Raw genomic sequence first — 2099 nt, forward strand, 5'->3', positions numbered from 1 at the left:
TTTGCTTCCGAGAAACATGCAAAACGGGACGGAAAACGTGAAATTTTGCAATAATCTTGCGCCACCCTTGCACAAAACGACGATCATTTTTCTAAGTTCATAAACAACAGAATACTGTATTTTTTCTATATAACCCCTCCCCTGACTTTAAAGCTGGATTCGCCCCTAACTGGCGGTCAAGAGGGCGAAGGCTGATAAAGATCCTGGAGAGAAGGTATCGACAGGGAACTAAGAGACAGATGGAAAATGGAAATCGGAAGACGGAGTACTACGTAGAACGTTATGAAATTACAGTATTTTGCTACTGATATTTCCGACGTCTTATCAACAGTGAGACCACTAGTAAACTCGCTGGTGTTCATAGACATGATTGTTTAATATTTGAAATGCGCGCCTACGTCTGATCAACCTCTCAAGCTGCTGGGACTATATTTTGCGGTCGTTGACAACGCAAATGTGCAAACGAAAATTATTGATGTACCTACTTGTCCTTATTTATGCATTGTAGTCTCTACACTTGTAGAGGCTATAAGTTTCAACTATTAAAAAACGTTGAATATCTCCTGTCTCAAGAGAAGCTCCTTCGTCAAGAGAGACAAACGAACAGAACCACTTGTGCAAATAAAGGGTTTAATTTAATGTTAAATTCTTTATTCCGTTCCGCCGGATGGTTTTTGTGTTATTTTCACCTTGAACCCGCTGTTTTTTTTAATTTACAAACGTTACATTTATTAAGAAAAAAATTGTCTTTAGGGGGTATTTTTAGCATGCTCCTTAATGACCTTGTAGATGTTTTCGAGACATTCTTCTGGTGTAACATTAAATTAACTAAGACTATTATAATATACAATCTATACAAGTGAACAAATATCTGTACAACTATTTAAATAAGATTGGTAACTTTATACGAACTGTCAACGTCCAAATCATATGTGCTATAATAACACAAAACCGACATATATATAAATGTTGTCTATGCCTTAAACATTTATTTATTAATATTCAATAATTTTTAATGTGGAAATTTTAGCAATAAGTTTCAATACATTTAATGAAGCTACTGAAAAGTCCAATTGATTTATCTACATCTGTAGAAGTGTCTTTGTGTTTTATTTAGGCATTCTTCATATACAAAATGTTTCAACCGATAAAGCATAACATTTTCGATACAGTTAAATTAGAACCGTTGAACTATTATCAAAACAATGGTGATGCATCGGAATACGCTTATTCGTCAGTCTCTTACATTACCCCCGAAGTAACCATAAAATATGAGAATTCCGCACACCCCAAGGAAATGATCTATCAGGTAATTATTCAAGTGTTCCACAGTTTATTTGGAAGAGATACGAGTGAGTTGGTGAGAATTAAGAAGCACGTTCAATACCCCGAAAGTCAACTATACCCAGAAGGGGGCAAAGAAAAATAGCTTAACAATCTTAGACCTTTATGTAATTGTAAAGTTATCATTTGAATAATTGGTGATTTTCGGGGTTTCAGGCCGTCGTCGATAAATATCTTTATCGATAAATAAATATATTTAGTTACAACGTTTTTTAGATGTGTGTTTGCTTCGGGTGGTCACACTCTGAAGATACTATCTATGCGTGTTAGCGAAACGTTTTGACGAAATTCCTATTGGGTTTGGATTTTTCTACTTGTGAAATTCAATAAGTGCTGTTGCATATGGGTCATAAATGACCCCCCCATTCAATTCTCTATCCAACGATGTCAAAACGAATTCTGTGGCTCGAATGGTTCTTGAGAAACTTCGAAAAAAGCATCGTCATGTTCAAGTGGATTTTGCAACTCAAAAAAAACTACGCAAATCTAAAACTTCTTGAATTCAAGCATTTTTTGACAAAACTACCAACATTTCCTGATCGATGGTTCACTTTCTAAAAAGGCCATTTATTTCTGCCTAGAATGATGTACAAATCAGCGTTCTTGCTCATTTTGCCTCCGAGAAATGGGCAAAAACGGGACGGAAAATATGAAATTTAAGCATAATCTTGCACCTAAGTGTCTGATATTCAAATTTCGCTTTCTGTGTCAAAACTACTCGAATTTCCTCACTCACGTTGTTACGACTGAATCGA

At 35.5% G+C, this 2099-nt stretch overlaps 1 protein-coding gene across 2 annotated transcripts in view; it reads left to right on the plus strand.

Moving 5' to 3' along the window:
* Positions 1-811: 811 nt before the first annotated feature.
* The window catches only part of LOC109544498 (gastrula zinc finger protein XlCGF49.1), a 4221-nt gene continuing 2933 nt past the window's right edge, over positions 812-2099 (plus strand). Inside the window, exon 1 of one of the 2 annotated variants that reach the window (XM_048664225.1) lies at positions 812-1309. In XM_048664225.1, coding sequence (XP_048520182.1) covers positions 1136-1309 — 174 coding nt within the window. In that variant the 5' untranslated portion in view covers positions 812-1135. The remainder of the gene's footprint in view (positions 1310-2099) is intronic. The other variant, XM_019914731.2, reaches the window with a different exon arrangement.

This window comes from Dendroctonus ponderosae, unplaced genomic scaffold, assembly GCF_020466585.1.
Source record: "Dendroctonus ponderosae isolate FM_Combo_2020 unplaced genomic scaffold, Dpon_F_20191213v2 Dpon_F_20191213_2, whole genome shotgun sequence".
Classification (NCBI taxonomy): Eukaryota; Metazoa; Arthropoda; class Insecta; order Coleoptera; family Curculionidae; genus Dendroctonus; species Dendroctonus ponderosae.